Source organism: Neomonachus schauinslandi, chromosome 5, assembly GCF_002201575.2.
Source record: "Neomonachus schauinslandi chromosome 5, ASM220157v2, whole genome shotgun sequence".
Taxonomy (NCBI): domain Eukaryota; kingdom Metazoa; phylum Chordata; class Mammalia; order Carnivora; family Phocidae; genus Neomonachus; species Neomonachus schauinslandi.
In genome coordinates this window covers 153,269,710-153,292,886 of record NC_058407.1, presented here as the reverse complement: position 1 = coordinate 153,292,886, position 23,177 = coordinate 153,269,710, and the positions used below count along the sequence as shown (strand labels likewise).

The window sequence follows — 23,177 nt, the reverse complement described above, 5'->3', positions numbered from 1 at the left end:
TATTGTGGACATTGCTGCTATGAACATTGGCATGCATGTGCCCCTTCTTTTCATTATATCTGTATCTTTGGGGTAAATACCCAGGAGTGCAACTGCTGGGTCATAGGGTATCTCTATTTTTAACATTCTGAGGAACCTCCATACTGTTTTCCAGAGTGGCTGTACCAACTTGCATTCCCAGCAACAGTGTAAGAAGGGTTTCCCTTTCTCCACATCCTCACCAACATCTGTTGTTCCCTGTCTTGTTAATTTTAGCCATTCTGACTTGTGTAAGGTGGTATCTCATTGTGGTTTTGATTTGTATTTCCCTGATGGCAAGTGATGTTGAACATTTTTTCATGTGTCTGTTGGCCATTTGTATGTCTTTGGATAAGTGTCTGTTCATGTCTTCTGCCCATTTCTTGACTGGATTATTTGTTTTTTGGGTGTTGAGTTTGAGAAGTTCTTTACAGATCTTGGATACCAGCCCTTTACCTGTAATGTCATTTGCAATGTCATTTGTCTTCTTCCATTCCATAGCATTGCCTTTTAGTTTTGTTAATTTAAAAATTTTAAATAAATATAAAAATCCATTCATAAGAATATATATTATACATTTTACAATGAAAATTGTAAATGAAAACAATGAAATTGTTACAATGAAAACTATGTAAATTGAATTAGAATGGGTTTCCTATGAAGGGGACAGGGGAAAAAAAGGGAAAGTAAGACAAAAGAAAATAAAGGAACAAATAAAAAAAAAAGAAGAGGGTCTTTGCATTCATCAATGAGAACAGTATATTATGAAGAAGATGCATGTGAGATGCAAAAATAAATACTGATTTTTAAACTTTACAACAAATGATTTGTACTTTAAGAAGAGTGTGAATTGACTATGGACTCTGAGAAACAAACTAAGGGTTCGGGGGGGGGATGGGTTAACCTGGTGATGGGTATTAAAGAGGGCACGTATTGAATGGAGCACTGGGTGTTATACGCAAACAATGAATCATGGAACACTACATCAAAAACTAATGATGTAATGTATGTTGATTAACATAATAAAATAAAATTAAAAAAACAAGAGTGTGAATTAATCAACAACTGTGTATATAACTTAAATAACAATGATGTCAATGTTAAGAGGGTACACAGAAGCTTCAGAGTTTGATGCACAGTATCTGTGATCAGGGTGACCCTGAAAACTTACCTGTGAGAATTGATAAGGTGGTAGTCTTTCCTGCCCCATTAGGTCCCAGAAGAACAGTGATTTGCCCCTCATATACATTGAAAGATAAGTTTTTTACTGCCATGATGGTATCCTTCTCCATTGTGAATTCCTATGAAAATAAAAAAACAAATACTACCTTTATGTCTATATTATTACTGCTTATAAAGGACAGGCATGTCTATCAAACTCCAGAAAAGAACAAATGACAGAACATTAATCTCAAAGGAGAAAAAGTGAAAGCACAGAAAAGATAAAACTGTGAAAAATAAACAATATTTAAAGGTAATATATGCAGAGACCTTAAAAGTAGGTCTACAAAACTCCTACTGAACCATCTCATCCAGTCCCACTTCATTCCAGCTACTGTCTTGAGGTTGATAATGCCACAGTCTGCCCCAATCAATGTCTTCCTGCTAAGTTCCAGAACTTCATGCTGGACACCCATTATACTAGGTTTCCTTGCGGCACTCCCAACACTACTCATTAGCATATCTGAAAATGTATTCCTCATGCCACATTCCTTACCATAACCCACACAGATGTACAGACAGAAACCTGAGACTGACTTACCTTACACATTTCCCTCTGCCTCATCTACTAAAACTAATCACTTATAATCAATCCATTTATTCAAAAGATATTTATTGAGGGCCTATACTATGTGGCATACATTGTATAAGGTATTATTAATACATTAATGAACAAGACCAAAACAGCTCCTGCTCTCATGAGAGAAAAATTCCAGTAGGAGAAACACACAAAAAGCAAAAACCTGTAAATGATTACCTATCGCAGTAACATTGGTAGATGGTGCTACTTTATATAAGATAGTCAAGTAAAGCTCCTTGAAGTCATAAAGTTTTTTTTATTAGTTTCAGAGGTATAATTTAGGGATTCTTCAGTTGCATATAACACCCAATGCTCATTACATCAAGTGCCCTCATAAATGCCCATCACTCAATTATCCCACCACCCCTCCAGCAGACCTCAGTTTGTTTCCTAGAGTTCAGCATCTCTTATGGTTTGCCTCCCTCTCAATCTTCATCTTATTTTTCCTTGCCTTCCTCTATGTTATCTGTTTTGTTTCTTAAATTCCACATATGAGTGACATCATATGGTATTTTTCTCTGACTTATTTCACTTAGCATAATACCCTCTAGTTCCATCCATGACATTGCAAATGGCAAGATTTCATTCTTTTACATGGCTGAGTAAAATTCCATTGTGTGTGTGTGTGTGTGTGTTTGTATGTACATATACATATATATATATATATATATATACACATACCACATCTATTTTGCCTTTTAGGTTTTTTTTTTTTTAAGATTTCATTTATTTATTTGACAGAGCGAGAGAGCACAAGCAGGGGGAACAGTAGAGAGAGGGAGAAGCAGGCTCCCCACCAAGCAGGGAGCCCGATGCGGGGCTTGATCCCAGGACCCTGAGATCATGACCTGAGCTGAAGGAAGACACTTAACCATCTGAACCACCCAGGTGCCCCACCGTTTAGTTTTGTTAACTGTTTCCTTTGCTGTGCAAAAGCTTTTTATCCTGATGAAGTCCCAATAGTTGATTTTTTTAAGTCTCTATTTTTAAAAAATTTTTATTATGATCAGTTCATTTTTGCTTATGTTTCCCTTGCCTCTGGGGATGTGTCTAGCAAGAAGATTCTGCAGCTTAGGTAAAAGAGGTTGCTGCCTGTGTTCTTTTCTAGAATTTTGATGGATTCCTTTCTCATATTTAGGTCTTTCATCCATTTTGAGTTTATTTTTGTGTATCGTGTAAGGAAGTGGTCCAGTTTCATTCTTCTGCATGTGGTGTCCAATTTCCCCAACACTATTTGTTGAAGAGACTGTCTTCTTTCCATTGGATATCCTTTCCTGTTTTGTCGATGATTAGTTGGCCATAGAGCTGAGGGTCAATTTCCGGACTCTCTATTCTGTTCCATTGATCCATGTGTCTGTTTTTGTGCCAGTACCATACTGTCTTGATGACTACAGCTTTGTAATACAGCTTGAAATCCAGAATTTTATGCCTCCAGCTTTGCTTTTCAAGACTGCTTTGACTATTTGGGGTCTTTTGTGGTGCCATACAAATTTTAGGATTGTTTGTTCTAGCTCTGTGGAGAAACACTGATGGTATTTTGATAGGGATTGCATTGAATGTGTAGGTTGCTTTGGGTAGCACAGACATTGTAACAATATGTGTTCTTCCAATCCATGAGCATGGAATGCTTTTCCATTTTTTGTTTCTTTATTTCATAAGTGTTCTCTAGTTTTCAGAGTACAGATATTTTACCTGTTTGGTTAGGTTTATTCATTGGTATCCTACTGTTTTTGGTGCAACTGTAAATGGGACCAATTCCTTGATTTCTTTCTTCTGCCTCATTGTTAGTGTATAGAAATGCAACTAACTGCTGTGCATTGATTTATATCCTGTGACTTTGCTGAATTTCTGTATCAGTTCTAGCAATTTTTGGGTGGAGTCTTTTAGGTTTTCAACATAGAGTATCATATTGTCGGCAAAGAGTGAGAGTTTGACTTCTTCCTTGCCAGTTTGGATGCTTTTTATTTTTTGTTTGTTTTTGTTGTCTGATTGCTGAGGCTAGGACTTCCTGTACTATGTTGAACAACAGTGGTGAGAGTGGACATTCCCATCATGCTCCTGACTTTAGGGAAAGCTCTCAGTTTTTCTCCATTGAGGATGATATTCACTGTGGGTTTTTCATAGATGGCTTTTAGGATATTGAGGTATGTACCTTCTATCCCTACACTGCAGAAAGTTTTTATCAAGAAAGGATCCTATATTTTGTCAAATGATTTTTCTGCATCTATTGACAGGATCATATGGTTCTTGTCCTTTCTTTTATTAATGTGGTGTATCATATTGATTGATTTGCAGATGTTGAACCACCCTCACAGCCCAGGAATAAATCCCCCTTTGTCATGGTAATTAATCCTTTTAATGTGCCCATTGGATACTATTAGCTAGTATCTTGTTGAGAATTTTTGCATCCATGCTCATCAGGGATATTGGTCTGTAATTCTTTTTGGTAGGGTCTTTGGTTTTGGGATCAAGGTAATGCTGGCCTCATAGAGTTTGGAAGTTTTCTTTCCATTTCTATTTTTTGAAACAGCTTCAGAAGAACATGTATTAATTCTTATTTAAATGTTTGGTAGAATTCCACTGGGAGGCTCTCTGGCCCTGGACTTTTGTTTGTTGGGAGATTTTTGATTACTGATTCCATTTCTTTGTTGGTTATGGGTCTGTTAAGGTTTTCTATTTCTTCCTGTTTCAGTTTTGGTAGTTTATATGTTTCTAGGAATGTCTCCATTTCTTCCAGATTACCTAATTTGTTTGCATATAATTGCTCATAATATGTTCTTATAATTGTTTGTATTTCTTCAGTGTTACTTGTGATCTCTCTTCTTTCATTCATGATTTTATTTATGAGGGTCCTTTCTCTTTTCTTTTTGATAAATCTGGCTAGGGGTTTATTTATTTATTTTTTATTTTTTATTTTTTTTTAAAGATTTTATTATTTATTTATTTATTTGAGAGAGAGAGAATGAGAGACAGAGAGCATGAGAGGGAGGAGGGTCAGAGGGAGAAGCAGACTCCCTGCCGAGCAGGGAGCCCGATGCGGGACTGGAGCCCAATGCGGGACTCGATCCCGGGACTCCAGGATCATGACCTGAGCCGAAGGCAGTCGCTTAACCAACTGAGCCACCCAGGCGCCCCTGGCTAGGGGTTTATTGATCTTATTAATTTTGTCAAAGAACCAGCTCCTAGATTCATTGATCTGTTCTAATTTTTTTTATTTCTATATCATTGGATTTCTGCTCTAATCTTTATTTCTCTTTTCCTGCTGGATTTAGGCTTTATTTGCTGTTCTTTCTCCAGCTCCTTTAGGTGTAAGGTTAGATTATGCATTTGAGGCTTTTCTTGTTTCTTGAGAAAGGCCTGTATTGCTATATACTTCCCTCCTAATACCTCCTTTGCTGCATTGCAAAGGTTCTGAACTGTCCTGTTTTCATTTTTATTTGTTTCCATTTATTTTTTTAAATTCCTTTAATTTCCTGGTTGACTCATTCATTCTTCAGTAGAATGCTCTTTAACCTCCATGTATTTGTGTTCCTTCCAAATTTTCTCTTGTGATTGCATTCAAGTTTTAAAGCATTGTGGTCTGAAAATATGCATGGTATAATCTCAGTCTTTTTGTATCAGTTGAGACCTGATTTGTGATGCAGTATGTGATCTATTCTAGACAATGTTCCGTGTGCACTAGCGATAAATGTGTATTCTGTTGCTTTAGGATGGAATGCTCTGAATATATCTGTGAAGTCCATCTGGTCCAGTGTGTCACTCAAAGCCCTTGTTTCTTGTTGATTGTTTACTTAGATGATCTGTTCAGTGCTGTGAGTGGGGTGATAAGGTCTCCTACTATTATTGTATTATTATCAATGTGTTTGTTTAATTTTGTTGTTAATTGGTTTATGTATTTGGCTGCTCCCAAGTTAGGGGCATAAATATTTACAACTGTTAGATCTTCTTGTTGGATAGATCTTTTTATTATGATAGTGTGTCCTTCCTCATCTCTTATTATAGTCTTTGGTTTAAAATTGAGTTTGTCTGATATAAGGATTGCTACCTCAGCTTTCTGTTGATGTCCATTAGCTTGATAAATGGTTCTCCACCCCCCTCACTTTCAATTTGGAGGTGTCTTTGGGAGTAAAATGTGTCTCTTGTAGACAGCTTATTGATGGGTCTTGTTTTTTTATCCAATCTGATAGCCTGTGTCTTTTGATTGGAGTGTTTAGTCCATTTACATTCAGAGTAATTATTGATAGATAAGAACTTAGTGCCATTGTATTACCTGTAAAGTTGCTGTTTCTATAGATTGTCTCTGTTCCTTCCTGGTCTACATTACTTTTGGGCTCTCTCTTCGCTCAAAGGATTCCTTTTAATATTTCTTGCCAGGATGGTTTAGTGCTCACAAATTCCTTTAGTTTCTGTTTGTTCTGGAAGCTTTTTATCTTTCTATTCTAAATGACAGCCTTGCTAGATAAAGTATTCTTGGCTGCATATTTTGCCCATTTAATAGGTTAAATATATCATGCCAGTACTTTTGGGCCTGCCAGGTCTCTGTGGACAGGTCTGCTGCTAGTGTTATGTTTCCATCCTTGTAGGTTAAAGACCTCATGTCCTGTGCTGCTCTCAGGATTTTCTCTTTATCTCTGAAATTTGCAAGCTTCACTATTATATGTTGAGGTGTTGATCTATTTTTATTGATTTTGGGGGTTCTCTGTGACTCCTGGACTTGAATGATTCTTTCCTTCCCCAGGTTAGAGAAGTCCTCAGCTTCAGTTTGTTCAAATAAACCTTCTGCCCCTGCCCTCTCTATCTTCTAGGAAGGACCCCTATTATCCAGATATTATCTGCTTTATGGAATTGCTGATTTCTCAAAGTCTTCCTTCATGACCCAGTATTTGTCTTTCTCTCTTCTTCTCAGCATCTTTATTTTCCACGTTTTTGTCTCCAAATCACTGAGTCTCTCTTCTGCCTCACTTGTCCTTGCTGTTAGAGCTTCCATTTTTTACTGCATCTCAGTAATGGCATTTTAAATTTTGTCCTGATTGATTTTTAGTTCTTCTATTTCTTTTTTTTTTTTAAGATTTTATTTATTTATTTGACAGAGACACAGTGAGAGAGGGAACACAAGCAGGGGGAGTGGGAGAGGGAGAAGCAGGCCTCCCGCCGAGCAGGGAGCCTGATGTGGGGCTCCATCCCAAGGACCCTGGGATCATGACCCGAGCCAAAGGCCGATGCTTAACGACTGAGCCACCCAGGCACCCCTAGTTCTTCTATTTCTGTAGGAAGGGATTCTCTATTGTCTTCTATGCTTTTTTCAAGCCCAGCTATTATGTTTATAATCATTGTTTCAAATTCTAGTTCAGACATCTTATATCCATATTGATTAAATTCCTGGCAGTGAGTACCACCTCCTGTTCTTTCTTTTGTGGTGAATTTCTCCATCTGGTCATTATGTCTAAAAAAGAAGAAGAAAGAGGGAGAAAAGACAACAATACCAACAACAACAACAGAAAAAAATAAAACAAACCAGAAGAAAACACAAAGAAGACAAAATAAGGAAAAAAATCAAACCAGAAACAAAACAGAGCAAAATACTTGATCCTGGGTATATTTTGTTCTGCTTGTTAAGAGAAACTAGATCCCAAAATAGGAAAGAAAGAAAAGCTTACATATATGCAAAAATAAAATACAATGAACAGAAACCAAAGAAAATATCTACGTATATATATATTAGAACTTATATATAGCACATATAAAAATAAAAAATAAAAAAGAATTGAAAAAATAAGAAAATAGATGAAAAAAAAAAACTGAAAGACTAAAGAATAATTTAAAAAACCATGAATGCTATATACTGTTTTCCCCAAGAGCTTAAGTTTTGCAGTTCTCTGTGATCAGTAAACTTGTGTGCTAGATGGTTGTTCCTGCTGGTCTCCTGGGGGAGGGGTCTGTTGTGCTGATTATCAAGTGCCCTTGCCCTGATAGAATTGTATCTCCCTTGCCAGGAGGCCAAGCTCAGCATAAGCAGCTCCAGATTCGATCATGTGTTACTGGTTTGTTCCCTGAAGGCTCTAAGCACCAATGGGGAGATGAAAATGGTGGCACCCTGCTCTCTAGGCCCAGAGTTGAAAGTTCATGCTGCCACTCTTCAGTGAGCCCTCACAGAAAAACAATCAATCACTTTTGTCTCCCTGGTTTGCATCCAAACTCTGTGTTCACTCAGCCCGTGACTGATCATTTTTATCTCAGGCACACGACTAAGTTTCAAGTCGCCAAATTTTACAGACTCCTGTGACGTGGACCAGTGCTGTTCCTCCCAGGGAAGGTGGGGAGAGAGGGGTATCTTTCCATGCTTCTCCCTTTGCTGGGCCCCTGTCCAGACAGTGGTCATGCAACAGTGTAGCAGTTCACAGTTTATGGCAACACTGAGCAGAAAGCTGGCTCCTAGACTGGCTGTTTTCAGCTGGCTTCCCTGTTCCTTTGCCTGGGAACTCTGCTGCACTAAGGCACCTCCTGTAATTCTTGGACCCCAGGCAGCCTCAGCCCACACTGTCCCATGTGGGATTATGCCCCACTTCGCCACCTGAGCACCTCTGAGCCAGGGACAACCCCTACTGTAGCAGACTTCTAAAAGTTCTGCTTTTGCATTTTGCTGCTTGTAATACTTTTGGTAGCCTCCTTAAAGCGGCTCCCTCCCCTCACAGTATCCTCCGATATATCTTCCCTGATTAAAGTCTCTGTATCTCCTACCTTCCAAAAAGTGGTCGCTTTTCTATTTGTAGAATTGCAGCATTTCTTTTCTCAGATCTCTGATTGATTTCACAGGTGTTCAAAATGATTTGATAATTATCTAGCTGAATTCCAGGAACCTGATGAATTTAGGGTCCCCTACTCCTCCATCATCTTAACTCTTCTCTGAAGTCATAAAGTTTTTAAGCTACAAACTGAAATTTAGCATGCTCTGGAGCTAATAAAAATACAGTCTTCTCCAACATGAAAAGATCTTGGGAGTTAGAGGCGAGTGGGTGGTTCAGTCGGTTAAGCACCTGACTTCAGCTCAGGTCATGATCTCAGGGTCCTGGGATCAAGTCCTGCTTAGGGCTCCATGCTCAGCAGGGAGTTTGTGAGTTTGCTTCTCCCTCTCCCTCTGCCCCTGCCCCTCTCATGCTCTCTCTCTCTCTCAATCTCAAATAAATAAATAAATAAATTCTTTTTAAAAGTTCTTAGAAGTTCTAAGTCTCATTCTCTGACAAAATGCTGAATAAACTGAAAAAAGTAATTCTTAGATCCTTTGGAGCTGAGGTCACAGGAGAAACGAATGCCTCAAAAATTGGGATGCTGGCAAATCACATCTCACGGGGAGCAGAAGCCACTGGAGCCAGTAACTCGTAAGACCACTTAAATAGTGACTGACAAATTCCTGATGGCTGAATGTGGGCTAGTGTGAAAGTAAAAAACTCCTGGAAAACAAGTTTTAGAAAGTCTGCAGACTTTTATGAGTTTACCTTCCAAGAGGCTCACGGGGTTTTCATGGTGAAGATTAGAGGAAAACATCCTTGGGCTTTCAGGAAGGGGACATGGGGGAAGTAGCAATTTTGAAATACCTCAGGGCAAAATAAACAACTTTTCAATATGTCCAACTGTCTCTTCTCAGCAACAATGGCCTGTCCTCAAGGGAAGCTCCTTTATCAGAGCCTCGCAGACATGTGGGAAAGTGAAATACCCAACTCCATCCCTGTAACCTTCCTGTCTCAACTAAGGAGGTGCATGAGAACTGATGAGCTGGTGAGGTGAAAAGTGGTGAGGAGGAAAAGTGTTCTGTAATCCTCAGACTACGTCTCAGTCTTTTAGTATGCCTGTGCCCCTGGGCTCTGACCTTCCCCAGAGCTCATCAGTAGGGCTCATATATAATAATGGGATTAGAGAAGATAGAACCACAAGGCTCAAACTATTTAAGAGGTCTCTAGGAAAACGCAAAGACAAGAGAGAGCAAGAATAAACAAGGACACTAGAGGAAACTAAAGCCTCTAACAACTATAAAACTTAAGTAAACAGTAAACACAGACTAATTCCTAACCAGACAAAAATGAAAGCTCATACTTAAAGAATAATTACATCAGTTCTATTAACCAATACATGATGTCTGTTTTTTTTTAAAAAATTAAAAGGCAAGGGAAAACACAGTCTGAATGGAATGTAGGAAACAGCCAGATATATATATGGCAGAAATTTTGAAACTACCAGACTGGTAATATAAAATAACTATGTTTAATATGCTAAGGTCTCAGACAAAATGAAGGACAAATGTGTAATTTAAGCAGAGAGATGAAAACCCTAATAGAGAATCAAAAGGAAATGTCAGAAATCAAAAATATTATAACAGAAATGAAAAATACCTTTAGTGAGCTCATCAGCGAACTGGAAAGAATCAGTAAGCTTGAAGATACACTAATAGAAACATTTCAAACTGAAATAAAAAGAAAAAAAAAGAATGAAAATAACCAGAACAGAATATCCAAGAACTGTGGGAAAAATACACAAGGGTAGCAAGCATACATGGATTGTTAAAAGAAGAGAGAAAGGAGCAGAAATATCTGAAGCAATATGACTGAGAATTTTCTGAACTAATGATAGACATCAAATTACAGATCTAGGAAATTCAGAGAACACTAAGCAGGACTAATGTTAAAAAACCCAGACCTGGACATATCATATTTAAACTACCAAAGACTAAGTAATAAAAATCTTGAAAAACAAAGATTTTGAAAGCATCAGGGGGTGGGAGTGTCAAGAACCTTACTTATTGAGCAATATAGATAAAATTAGACTAGACTACTCTAGATGGGCAAAAAAGGAGGGACAGACAAAACAAGCAACAAAGAACAAATGCAACAAATGTAAGACAGTTGTAATACTGTAGACATTTATTCAACTATATTAATAATCACTTTACACGATAATGGACTAAATACACCAATTAAGAGACTTGACAAGGTAGATTTTTTTGAAAGATGCAACTATATATTACCTACAAGAAATCCACTTAAAATACAAAGACATAGAAAGATTAAAATTAAAGGAATGGAGAAAGATATATTATGGTGCAATAATAAAAAATCTGGAGTAGCTATATTAATTTTAGACAAAACAGACTTCAGAACAAGGAAAATTATCAGAGATAAGGAAAGGCATTACCAGAATGATGTCAGCAAGACAGTAGAATAAAAGGTCCTCCGCTCTCCTCCCCCCACCACACATAAACAGATTTAGCAACTACCCATGGACAAGAATGGCACTGTGAGATTTCTGGAGCTCAGAGGTAAGGTTCCAGCACCCTGGTGGAGCACAGAAACTGAGGGAAAAAGAAGCAGTTTCACTCTGCCCACACTGCCTCTCCTCCAAGTCAACACAGAACAGCATCAAGAAGGATCCCTTCAGCCCACAATTTCTCCAGTGGCAGAAAGGGAGAAAGAGGTAGACGTCCAACTTCCCCAGGTTTCTGTCTTTCCCACTTCTATCTTGCCTCACATGGAATGCCAGGGGAACTGACACAGCTAGACCACCAGGCAAGAGCTGGGACCAAAGAGAAGGGGTAAAGGCTCTCAGGTGGTGGCACTGCTCGATTTCACTGGTAGTTCCACGGTTCCCATTGGATAGCCCTGCCTAGCCACAAAATCTCACTGGTAGATCCTCCTGCAAACAGAGGCCCCCCAGCCAATCCTGTCAAACAACAGAGCCCCTTCCAGCAATCCTATGAGATTGCAGAGGCCAGGCAGCCCTCCATGGCCAGAAAGCCCCGCCAGCCAACCCCACTAGACTACAGTCCCACTAGGCTGTAGACCACCAGCAATGGGCCTTGCCTGACCACAGACCCTGCAGTTCTCATACAACGGTACACCCCATGAGCCCCAACAGTAAGCCACATCTGCCTATGGGCCCCACAAACTGGCCCACCCAGAATCCCAGGCTAGGCTGACTGGCAAATGTCTTTTCTTGCCAAAGGCAGTCTGTAAAGAATCGAGATAACTTCTTCTTAAATGTGCAGATACCAAGGCAAAGTTACAGGGATCATGAAAGATCAAGAAAACATGACACCACTAATAAAGCCCCAGTAGCCAAGCTTAAAGAAATAGAGATTATGAATTGCCTGACAAAAAATTCAAAAATAATCATACAAAAGAAAGAAGCTTAGTGGACTACAGGAGAACCCAGATATACAACTAAACAAAAACAATACATCAACAAATGAGAAGTTCAGCAAAGAGAGAAGCCAAGAAAAAACAAAAATCCTACAGCTGAAGAATACAGTGACTGAATTGAAAAAAAAAAAATCAATAGAAAGCTTCAACAGCAGACTCAATCAAGCTGAAGAAAGACTTAGTAAACTCAAATACAGGTCATTTGAAATAATCCAGTCAGAGAAGCAAAAAGCAAATGAAAAATAATGAAGAAATACTATGGGACATATAAGACACCATGAAAAGAAACGACATATTCCTTAACAGAGTCATGGAAGTAGAAGAGATAAAGAAAGGGCTAGAAAGTTTATTTGAAGAAAATTGGCTGAAAATTTCCCAGCTCTGGGGATAGAAGTGAACATCTAGATTCATAAAGCTTAAAAATGCCCAAATAGGTTCAACCAAAGAAGTCTACATAAAGACACATTAAAATTACATTGTCAGCTCTTGTTCATGGCACCTCAGAGGTGGTAGCCTGTTTCATGATGAAGCTGAACATCTCTTTCCCAGATACTGGCTGCCAGAAACTCACTGAAGTGGACAATGAACGTAAACTTCGTACCTTTTATAAGAAGCGTATGGCCACAGAAGTTGCTGCTGATGCTCTGGAGGGCTGCCTGGCCTCTGCAATCCCACAGGATTGCTGGAGGGGCTGCTGCTCCTGCTGCTAATGCTCTGGGTGAAGAATGGAAGGGTTATGATGTCCGAATCAGTGGTGGCAATGACAAACAAGGCTTCCTCATGAAGCAGGGTGTCTTGACCCATGGCCGTGTCTGCCTGATGCTGAGTAAGGGGCATTCCTGCTATAGATCAAGGAGGACTGGAGAGAGAAAGCACAAATCTGTTCGGGGTTGCACTGTGGATGTCAATCTCAGTGTTCTCAACTTGGTCATTGTAAAAAAAGCGGAGAAGGATATTCCTGGACTCACTGATACTACTGTGCCTCTTCACCTGGGGCCCAAAAGAGCCAGCAGAATCCGCAAACTTTTCAATCTCTAAAGAAGATGATGTCTGCCAGTATGTTGTGAGAAAGACCCTAAACAAAGAAGGTAAGAAACCTAGAACCAAAGTGCCTAAGATTCAGCATCTTGTTACTCCACGTGTCCTGCAGCACAAGCATCGGAGTATTGCTTTGAAGAAGCAGCGCACTGAGAAAATTAAGGAAGAGGCTGCAGAATATGCTAAACTTTTGGCCAAGAGAATGAAGGAGGCCAAAGAAAAATGCCAGGAACAGATTGCCAAGAGACAGAGGCTGTCCTCTCTGAGAGCTTCTACCTCTAAGTCTGAGTCCAGTCAAAAATGAGATTTTCTAAGAGTGACAAATAAATAAGATCAGACATCAAAAAAAAAAAAATTACATTGTCAAAAGTCAAAGACAAAGAGAATTTTCAAAGCTCCAAAAGAAAACTAAGTCCTCATATACAAGAGAACCCACATAAGACTATCAGTGGATTTCTGATAAGAAATCCTGCAGGCCAGGAGACAATAGGATGATATATATTCAAAGTACTCAAGGAAAAAACTACAAACCAACAATACTCTACTTAGCAAATCTGTCCTTCAAAAATAAAGGAGAGGTAAAGACTTTCTCTGTTAAACAAAAGCTGAGCAAGTTCACCACCACTAGACTTTCCTTACAAGAGGCGATAAAGGAAATTCTTCACGTTGGGATGAATCAATGTTAAAAAGCAACAAGAAAGCATAGGAAAATGCAAATATCATTGGTAAAGGTAAATATACAGACAAACACAGAATATAATAATACTGTAACAGCGGTACATAATCACTTTTAAACAGTATAAAAGTGAAAAACACAAAATGATTAAGAGTAACTATAATTGCAAAATTTGTTAGTGGATACACAACACAGAAAGAAGTAAACACTGACATTAATAACAAAGTGTGGGGAAGGAATAAAAGTGTAGAACTGTTGGATACAATAAAGGTTAAGGTGTTATCAGCTTCAAATAGATGTCATAATTATAAGGTTCAGTGCAGCTTCATGGTAACAACAAAGAAAAACTTAAAATAGGCACATAAAAGAAAAGAAAAAAACAAAGCATATCACTACGAAAAAAATCATCAAACCCAAAAAAAAAGTAGACAGCAAAAGAAGAGAGGACAAGGGAACCATAAAACAGTCAGAAAACAACAAAGTGGCAGTAGTAAAACCTGACTTATCAATAGTTACTTTAAATGTAAATGGACTGAACTCACCAATCAAAAGACCTGGAATGACTGAATGGATTTAAAAAAAAAAAAAGACCCAACTAAATGCCATCTATAAGAGATGCACATATATTTAAGGACACACATGGGCTGAAAGTGAAGGCATACAAAAATATATACCATACAAATGGTAACCAAAAGAAAGAAGAGGTGGCTATACTTATACCAGATAAAATAGACTTTAAGTCAAAAACAGTCACAAAAAAACAAAGAGGGTGATTATATACACATAGAAGGATCAATTCAACCAGAGATATTGCAATTATATGTGCGCCCAACATCAAGCCACCTAAATATATAAAGCAAATATCAACATATCTGAAAGAAGAAGTAGGCAGCAATACAATAATAACAGTAGGAGACATCAATAGTCCACTTTTTTTTTTTAAGATTTTAAAAATTTATTTATTTGAGAGAAACACACACAGAGAGAACAAGAGCAGAGGGAGGGGCAGTGGGAGAGGGAGAAGCAGACTCCCTGCTGAGCAGGGAGACTGATGGGGGCTTGATCCCAAGAACCTGGGATCATGACCCGAGCCGAAGGCAGATGCTTAACCAACTGAGTCACCCAAGTGCCCCTCTATCAGTAATTACTTTAAAAGGCCTACATAGGGCGCCTGGGTGGCTCAGTTGGTTAAGCGACTGCCTTCGGCTCAGGTCATGTTCCTGGAGTCCCTGGATCGAGTCCCGCATCGGGCTCCTTGCTCGGCGGGGAGTCTGCTTCTCCCTCTGACCCTCCCCCCTCTCATGTGTTCTCTCTCTCTCTCATTCTCTCTGTCTCAAATAAATAAATAAAATCTTTAAAAATAAATAAATAAAAGGCCTACATAGGGGCACTTAATTGATCCAAATAAACTAATATACCCAGGAACACCTCCTCACCAAAAGTTTGGACAAAGAAGAATTCAGCCAAATAGTCTAACGCATAACTGGTAGAACAAGTAAAACCACAACTGTAAACATAAATTAATATTTACACATCAAATCATCACAGTTCCAGCTAGACATTAGCTCTTATAGTGGGAGAGATGTAAAAGACACCATTATCATAATACAAAACTGGATTCCATTCTGAAGAAATGAGAAAGAAACAAATGGATTTTTATTTTATTTGCACATCTTTCATTTTCATTTTGTTAAATAATTAATGTGCTGAATACAACTTTTATTAACATCTTATGGTGGGGGTTAGGGCCATGGCCAGTGAAAACATTTACTATACACTATAAATTAACTTTCAGCTGCACTGGGAAAAAGAGACTTATAAAACAGTACCTTGTACATGGGGTGCCTGAGTGGCTCAGTCGGTTAAGCATCTGCCTTCGGCTCAGGTCATGATCCCAGGGTCCTGGGATAGAGCCCCACAACGGGCTCTCCCTCCCCTCGGAGAGTCTGCTTCTCCCTCTCCTCCCCGCTCGTGCTGTCTCTTGCTCTCTCTCTCTCTTTCTTTCTCTCAAATAAATAAATAAAATCTTTATTTTTAATTTTTTAAAATTTTTTTATGTTTTAATTATGTTCAATTATAAAATCTTAAAAAAAAAAAAACACAGTACCTTGTACAGATGTTGAATACTGATACCAGCCACCAAATCAACAGGTTCATCTTCAAAATAATCACTTCTGGTTATATCAATAATTTGATTATCTTCTTTCTTCTTAATGCTTAAAGCTTTACCAAACCAGTAGGATTTCTAAGAAAAGACCAAAACCATAGACATCATGATTTCAGGGAAAAATGAAATGCTCTTAACACTTTGGCTCATTTCACTTTGGTTTCGAGATGGGTTGAAGCACATAAATTGAAACAAAATTTGGACACAAATTGCCTAGAATGTGAACTTCTACACAATAAGCACAAAACCTGTTATTTAAAATCTAACTGTCCAAGAAGAAAGACAAAATAAAATCTACTTTAAAATGGCTCAGTGAAAAGCATTCTATCACTCTAAGCCAAGTGTCTTTATTTGGTCATGCAATATACAGCTAGATCCCTGGAGATTCCTAACACATTTTCAATGAGTCTGAGTTCAAAATTCTTTTTCATAAAAATACTTTTAAAAATACATTATTCGTCTTTCTACCACATTGATATTTTCATTGGTGGTGTAAAATCAATGTTGAATAAAATGCCTGGTGCTTTAACATAAATCAAATTAGTAGCATAAAACTGTAATAAGCAGTCACCATCTTCTTCACCACCAGACACAGTAAAAAAATAAATAAAATAAGTAAGTACATAAATCTATTTCACTTAATTGTGTCTTTTATGAAAAAGTAAAAATAACTTGTTAAGTCTCATTCCTTGAATATGATTTTTAAAAATATTCTGTGTGATAAAATGGAAAATACGAATAAAGCATCTCTATAGGAAATGAAAATATAATGGAAGCTCTGAGAAAAATTACTTGTGTCACTGTTTGAGTTGTGAACTAGCCACTTGTTTCATGGATTACCACTTTTTTTGGAAAGAATGACAGACATAAGAATTATGTTTCTTCAGACCTGGACATCTAGCAGACATCTTCTTGAAAATTAATGAAGAGGTATTATTATTTCAAAGAAATGAACTGACAATATTTGCTGCTAATGATAAAACTGGAACTTTCAAGTGAAAATTAGAATTTTGAAAAACTGATATCCACTACTGTGTGACAAATTTACAATTTTTAAAAACTATCATGATAACATCATGTTGATATTAACAAATGTGATGCTTTGATAATGTATGATGAAATGTGTCATCACTTGGAAGGTATGTATCAGTGAACTAATATTTTTCAAATAACCAAAATATGATGTTAGCCATTTATGCATGGTTAAAGATCTATTCAAATCACAGGATACACCAATGAATATTATTATGAAACAGAATAAGAAATGTTTGTTAAATGTGTTTTCAGATTCCAAACTTCAACTAACTGCAGGAAAATTATCATTAGTTGAGTTTTGGTGAAGTACCAAAGAATACCCAAATTTGCTTAAAAGGCTACTGAAATACTCCTCCATTTTTCAACTACATATCTGTATGAGGCTGTATTTTCTCCATATATTTTAAGCAAAAACACATCATGCAAAAGATTAAATGCAGAGCCAGATATACACTCTCCAATGAGAATCTAGTCATCTTTTATTAAGTAAATAGAAAAGATATTTGAAAGAAATATAAAACAGGCCACTCTTCTAGTATTTTTAAATTTAAAAAAAAAAAGCTATTGTCACCAAAATGTTGACTTCAACATGCAATGGGTTTATTAGTGATATATTTAAACGAGTTGATAAATATCTTCAAGATTTCTGTTTTAATATCCAAATATGGTTAATATTGATAGATAAAACCCATCTTAACCACAGCTCTTTGGGGTGCTCAATAATTCTTAGGAGTATAAAGGATTTCTGAGACAAGAGTTTGGGAACCACTTGCTTTGAACCATAGAACAATAAAGAAGGGGACTGAAAACAGACTAAGATAGAGATGCTCTCCACTTTGCTATGGCTTTGATTCAAAGTAATTTGGGCTAATAGTGGAAAAAAGCAGATGGTGATAAACCAGATATGAGACACAATTCATCTTCTCACTAGGATCTAAGGACCCCACCACATATTCATTCAGACGGAGATTTTTTTTTTTCTGTAGAAAGCCATTTGATTCTATTATATATGGCACAAAGTTAACTTGTAATGGCTTTAGTTCAGAAAGAATAAAAACTGTATTAGTATCAGAAGATAGGAGCACCACAGGGAAGGTGTTCACGGTAATAATGTTCACTGTTTGACAAACTAAATACAAAAGAACTGGGGCTTCTCTCAATAATAGAATCATTAGAACTTACCTGCACAAAGAAATACCATGGCTTGGGCACACCATGCTTCCCTGGAAAGACAGCATCTATATACCAGGTCATAAGGCCAAACAAGAAAGCATCAAATAAAAGCATTCCCATAATATGAGCAAAACTAAGGTCATCATCTGGGTTCACTGGTGACAGGATGTTATTCCACTGGACACCATACTCTGAAACATAGTAGTGGACAGTTACTTGAGGTGCCCAACTGTGACTAGAACAAAATTATCCAGCTGCTTCATCATTAAACAACAAGAATGTACTGGTATTCTCTAGAGAGAGGTACTATTTGCTATTCGCTGATACTTTGAAATTCAGGCTGTCCGAGAGGATAATAAAGTAAGTAATGGTACAACTTGCCTCTTCCTACAGCCAAACTCAACTAAACAAAAATAAACAGTCACCAAAAGTCCATAAAGTAAGCTTTAAAGCCATAAACAGACCTACTGGTTGGGATGGTAGCCCTATTCCTCTATTCTCTTTCATGCGAATCTCCACTGAAATAACCAGCAAGATATATAAATTTGGAAATACATTCATCAATATAAAAATAAGGTTTGGCTTCTGGTTTCTGGTCTGGCGTGTAAGGAGCTCAGGAGTCACCACTCCATCCTAACAAGAAGTAAAAAGGTAAACTGAAAAATCACCCATTCTTCTTAGATCTATTAGAGACATGAGGTCACAGGGCAAACCACTGCCCCCACAATTGGAGAGACGGACAGGCAGGCACAGAGAATTTAATGAAACAGAAACCACGAGCAGAAACTTCCAAGGGAACCAGAACTGGGGTAGGAAAACCTGAACTATAACTGATGAATTGTCAAGGCCCAGGGTAGACAAGTCTGAGGGTTAAAAACTCTAGGGGATCAAGTCATTGAGGAATCCCCAAGCTTTTGTGAGTTTTACCTTCAGGAGCCCTGCCAGTTCTTCACAGTGACTATCAGAGAAAAGTCCCCTCATACTTCTAGGAGGGAGAAGGGAAAAAGAGCCATTTTGAAATGTGCCTGTGCATTCCATTCCTAATCAGGCATTCCTTCATGAGAAACTATTTTACCAGAGCCTAACTTACCTAGGGGAAGGGAAATACCTAACTCTAGTCCCCTCTAGGCATCCTGTCCAATCTAAGCAGGGCAAAAAACTGAGAAGCACTGATGGGAGTTTATAGGCCAAGGGTACAAGCTTATCAAGTGACTGAGGCCTAGTCATAGGACTACGCACCTTACCTCTACCTCACTAAAGGCCTATTTACTGTGGTTCTGTTTACCCAATACCTCATATCCACCTTTTTTTTTTAAGATTTTATTTATTTGTTTGTTTGTTTATGTAATTTTATTTGAGAGAGAGAGAAAGAAAGAACACGAGTGGGAAGGGCAGAGGGAGAGGAAGAGAGAGAATCCCAAGCAGACTCCCTGCTAAGCATGGAGCCCGACGGAGAGCTCAATCTCAGGACCCCAAGATCACAACCTGAGCTGAAATCAAGAGTCAGACACCTAAATGAGCCACCCAGGTGCCCCTCATACCCATCTGTTGACAAAAAATTACAAGGCATACTGAAGGGCAAAGAACACAGTTTGAAGAGAGTGAAAAAGCATCCGAATTAGACTTTGATATGACAAAGACGTGAGGATTATCAGACCAGGAATTTAAAAAAAACTGTGATTAACATGGTAAGTGCTTCAATGGAAGAAGTATACAACATGCAGAGAGATGGAAATTCTAAGAAAGAATAAAAGAGAAATGCCAGAGTCCTTGGTGTGTCAGCGACAGTGATGGACAGGAAGGCGGGAGAGAGATGTCTGAGAAGCCACAGCTAACTACAGCCTATGGAGTAACAGGGAAAATTCCAGTCACAGTGCTGAGAAGTGACCAGCTGAATGAGAAGCTGCAGACCTCTAAACAGAGCCTGTACAGACCTCCAAGTATGGGTATGGGAGTCAGATGACAAAGAAAGAAAGCATTAGCCATACTCATCCAACTTGGACCGAGTACACCCAAACTAAAGAGACTTCCAATTCTTGCTCCACAAACCTTTCAGTGGCAGCAGCTTTAAATGAAGATGAAGACAGGGAACCAGAGGACATGTTTCCTGAAGCTGTGAAAATATTAGAAGGCATACACCAACATCAGAAGGACCTAACTCCTTCAACAGAGGAAAGCAGGGTTTTCTGACAACCAGCTACGGGACTGAAATATAAAATCTCTTCTTGGAAAGGTCCATGACCAAGACAATTAAAATCAGGGTGTGAGGTGGATACAAAGTGAAAAAGGAGCAGTTTCCGGTGTATAAGACTATCTTCGGAACCGCTTTTCTTTGTAAAGGTTGAGTGCTACACAAATACGTGAATTTGAAATTAGAGATAATGCATGTTTTATATACAGATTTCAAGACATTTGCTAATTTTATAGTTTTATACGATTTGTTTACAAAGGTTACATATAATGAAGAAATCAGAAATGGTACCTTTTTAAGAACTGCTTTTTTTGTTAGACATAACGAATAGCACACTGAGTGGGAAGCAAAAAGTTGCTGTTTAAACTGCAAGTAGGGAGGCCTGGGTGACTCAGGCAGGTAAGCATCTGCCTTTACCTCAGGTCATGATCCCAGGCTCCTGGGATCGAGTCCCACATCGGTCTCCCTGCTCAGCGGGGAGTCTGCTTCTCCCTCTGCCTACCACTCTCCCTTCTTGTGCTCATGCTCTCTCTCTCTGACAAATAAAATCTTTAAAAAAAAAAAAACTGGGCGCCTGGGTGGCTCAGTTGGTTAGGCGACTGCCTTTGGCTCAGGTCATGATCCTGGAGTCCCGGGATCGAGTCCCGCATCGGGCTCCCTGCTCGGCAGGGAGTCTGCTTCTCCCTCTGACCCTCCTCCCTCTCATGCTCTCTGTCTCTCATTCTCTCTGTCTCAAATAAATAAATAAAATCTTTAAAAAAAAAAAAATAAATAAAAAAAATAAAAAAATAAAAAAAAAAAAACTGCAAGCAATTACTCCCTAACTTAACTCCCTCATTATCTAAACTGTCTGGCTCCCAGGAACTGCCTTATACAGAAACAGTATTGTACTGAAAGGAAAATGTTACTGGGCTATTTAGATAATATTAAAAGTAAATTTAGATAATATTAAAACACAGCTCTTTTTTCCTTATGAGCATTTGTTTTGCTTCAAGTCACCATAAACTAGGTATTGCCTTGTTATCAGTGGCTACAGATGCTTCTTTAAAAATATTTTTAAAAAATTTATGTAGACTATTGAGTATTTCAAAGAGCCCACTTCATCTTGATGGGTCATGTCTACCTTCATTAGTCTCCAAAGAATAACCATTTGCTGCCAAATTAAATCAGTATTTTGAATGTGCTTTTCTCAGTTTTTATTATTAGCTGGTAATGCTACTTACTTGAGGCAAATCATAAGGAAATTGTTTCTCTTAAAATACAAACTACCACCCAAACTTTTAGTGTACATATTGCTTAACATTTGGCTGATTTTAACTTTTAAAAGATATAAATATGAAAAAAATTACATTGTATGAAAATAGAAAGTAAGAAAATGCACTTTTTATAACTTTGTCAAAGCACTTAAGTTACTAACTTGCAAAATCCAATTTGAATTGAATTGAATACAGGATTTCTTATTAATACTATACTATGTGTATAGATCAAAATGTATACACTAGGGGCACCTGCGTGGCTCAGTCATTAAGCGTCTGCCTTCGGCTCAGGTCATGATCCCAGGGTCCTGAGATTGAGCCCCGCATCGGGCTCCCTGCTCGGCGGGAAGCCTGCTTCTCCCTCTCCCACTCCCCCTGCTTGTGTTCCCTCTCTTGCTGTGTCTCTCTCTGTCAAATAAATAAATAAAATATTTTTTAAAATGTATACACTAAACAATGACCTCTCAAAACACTTTAGGTACTAAAAATAGAAGATAAGTAAATGCATCTATAAACACTTTATGGAAACTCTGACCATATATACTTTGTTAGATCTGTGTGTTGTAGGGTAGTTTGGGTTTTTCTGGGGGGGGGGGGTTGTGGGTTCTTTTAAAATTTTGTATTGTATATGAACTCCTTTTGAATTTGGCGGTTAAACACATAGCCAAAGACAAAACAAACACTATATAGTGATTTCCCCGAAAACCCCTTTCAATTTTGGAGGCAGCTTTTAGACTATTTTGTTGGTGGTTGCTATTTACTCTTTTACTAGGCAATGACACCAGAGAAGCAGCCTCTATATTTTCTTACACTATGTACACTTGCATTTAGAATGAGCCCCAAGGGAAATAATGGAAATGTATATAGAACTATTAGTTCCTACTTACATGATTTAATTATATCAAGATGTATGAATTGAACTCTAAGTTTAATGTAGACAAACTTTCCATTTTAGGCCATTTTACTGTTTGTGTTAAAATAACATCCCTCTCCTACATATTCTTTTCTTGACCTAGATGCATTGTTAATGGGATTATAAACTGGTACAGCCACTATAGAAAACAGTATGGAGGTTCCTCAAAAATTTAAAACATATGATCCAGCAACCCCTCTCCTAGGTATGTATTCAAAAGAAATGAAAACAGAAAAAAAAGAGAAATGCAAGCAGGATCTTGAAAAGATAGCTGTACCCCCAAATTCACTGCACCATTATTCAAACAGCTGAGGTATGAAAACAACCTAAGTATCCATCAACAGATGAATGGATAAAGAAAATACCCATTCCGTTATCCAAGAAACTATGCAATATATACACAGTTGACCCATGAACAACATGGGTTTGAACCGTGGGTCCACTTATACATGATTTTTTTTTCCCAATAAATATATGTGCAGGGGCACCTGGGTAGCCCAGTCAGTTAAGTGTCTGAATCTTGGTTTAGGCTGAGGTCATGATCTCAAGGTTGTGAGATTGAGCCCCATGTTAGGCTCTGCACTCAGCACAGAGTCTGCTTGAGAGATTCTCTCTCTCCCTCTCCCTCTGCCCCCTCCTCCGGTGCATGCTCACTCTCTCTCACTCTCTCTCAGATAAATAAATAAATAAATAAATAAATAAATAAATAAATAAATAAATAA

At 38.0% G+C, this 23,177-nt stretch overlaps 2 protein-coding genes across 2 annotated transcripts in view; one reads left to right on the top strand and one right to left on the bottom strand.

Annotated features, from left to right (window-relative positions):
• LOC110582272 (phospholipid-transporting ATPase ABCA3-like) overlaps positions 1-23,177 on the bottom strand; it is a 165,165-nt gene that overhangs the window by 96,391 nt on the left and 45,597 nt on the right. The window contains exons 9-11 of the mRNA XM_044915266.1: positions 18,105-18,286; positions 15,828-15,965; positions 1,190-1,319 (exon numbers count right to left, since the gene is read on the bottom strand). Coding sequence (XP_044771201.1) covers positions 1,190-1,319; positions 15,828-15,965; positions 18,105-18,286 — 450 coding nt within the window. The remainder of the gene's footprint in view (positions 1-1,189; positions 1,320-15,827; positions 15,966-18,104; positions 18,287-23,177) is intronic.
• On the top strand, positions 12,531-13,388 carry LOC110582265 (40S ribosomal protein S6-like). The gene is given in 3 exon segments (XM_021692228.1): positions 12,531-12,645; positions 12,716-13,037; positions 13,039-13,388. Coding segments are annotated over 3 exon segments (747 nt in total). The 3' UTR covers positions 13,349-13,388.